At 34.2% G+C, this 1,364-nt stretch overlaps 1 protein-coding gene across 1 annotated transcript in view; it reads right to left on the bottom strand.

Annotated features, from left to right (window-relative positions):
- LOC109586689 (UDP-glucose:glycoprotein glucosyltransferase 1-like) overlaps positions 1–1,173 on the bottom strand; it is a 6,402-nt gene extending 5,229 nt beyond the window's left edge. The window contains exons 1-3 of the mRNA XM_020002899.1: positions 913–1,173; positions 468–574; positions 6–43 (exon numbers count right to left, since the gene is read on the bottom strand). Of these exons, the coding sequence (XP_019858458.1) occupies positions 6–43; positions 468–574; positions 913–1,039 (272 nt within the window). The 5' untranslated portion in view covers positions 1,040–1,173. The remainder of the gene's footprint in view (positions 1–5; positions 44–467; positions 575–912) is intronic.
- Positions 1,174–1,364: the final 191 nt, after the last annotated feature.

A 1,364-nucleotide genomic window follows, 5' to 3' on the forward strand; every position in this document is an offset into this window, starting at 1 on the left:
TCAGCTTCCATGCTCCTGGCTTACCCTTTAGCTGGAAATAACCCTAACAATAACAAATAATATCAAAATTGAAATTTGAAAAGGAAAATTAGCCAAATTTCGTCAAAAATGAAAAGGTGAAATTTCTTCCTTTTTATATTTTTGTCTGATGTGTATAAATGTTCTAATGTTGTGCAGAAAGTTTCAGCCAATTCTGATCAAAATTGGATTTTTAATGATTTTTTAAAGTTGCTCCAAAATCAGGTCAAAGTCCCTGTACTATAGTATAGGGTCATTGGCCAAATTTTGCCAAAAATAAAAAGGTGGTAATTCTCCACTTTTATATTTTATTCTGATATATATATACATGTTTTCATGCTCAGTATCAAGTTTGAGCTGATTCTGATCAAATTTAAATTTTTTATGAATTTTTAAAGTTGCTTGAAAACATACACTACATTATTGTGTGTATAGTATAATGTACTTACAAGATTAGCCATTACTATTGTATCATATAGTTCAGGATCAGTATCAGTACCCATCACATACTGTAGACCAGGTATAGGAGAATCCATATGAGCATCAAAACACTGTCCTTAATAACAAATAAGAGATACAGTAAATGAACTTTCATTAGTTACTGTACTATTACAATTAAACACAAGTCCATTAATAACTGATTTAGAAAAAACTTTTCGGGGGACAAATCTAACTAAAATGAGAGACTTACGGACACAGGCAATCAAAAGCTATGGGAGATTTGAGAAATTCAAATTCTCCCCAAACATATTCCCTGAATTTCCCCCTAAATCTAACAGTGGAATTGTCCTTTGCTGGCTTACTTCTCACTCCCTCCCCCTCTATCTCTCTCTCCCTCCTCTCCCCCCTCTCTCTTTTCTCCCTCTCCCTCCTCTCTTTTCTCTCCTCCTTTACCTTCCACTAGTATATATTCCAGGACAAACTCAGCCTCTACTCGGTCCTCAACTGATGCTAGATGAATATTGTCCAAATCATAAGGTGAATAAATAGCCTCAACCATCCAGGAGTGAGGTACGTCCATATTGAGAGTAAAGAGAGGAGAGGGAGGGAGGGATCTAAACACAGCACTAGTGCCATCAGTTGATATGAATCCACTGGAATCAAACGACAGACTAGTATCAACCACCAAACGATAGAAACTACAACAAACAGTATTAATGACAAAAAAATTAAGTTAAACAGTATTAACTTCTACATGCACAAGACTACAAGTAGCACAAAATTACATGTAAATGTTCAAAATTAGCTTCGGAAATCTTTAAAATACATAAATGTAATTGAGCAATTTGGGATCAAAATCAGCTGAATACATACATGTACATGTAAATTAATCAAATTTTAACTCA

This window comes from Amphimedon queenslandica, unplaced genomic scaffold, assembly GCF_000090795.2.
Source record: "Amphimedon queenslandica unplaced genomic scaffold, v1.1 AMPQUscaffold_12809, whole genome shotgun sequence".
NCBI lineage: Eukaryota > Metazoa > Porifera > Demospongiae > Haplosclerida > Niphatidae > Amphimedon > Amphimedon queenslandica.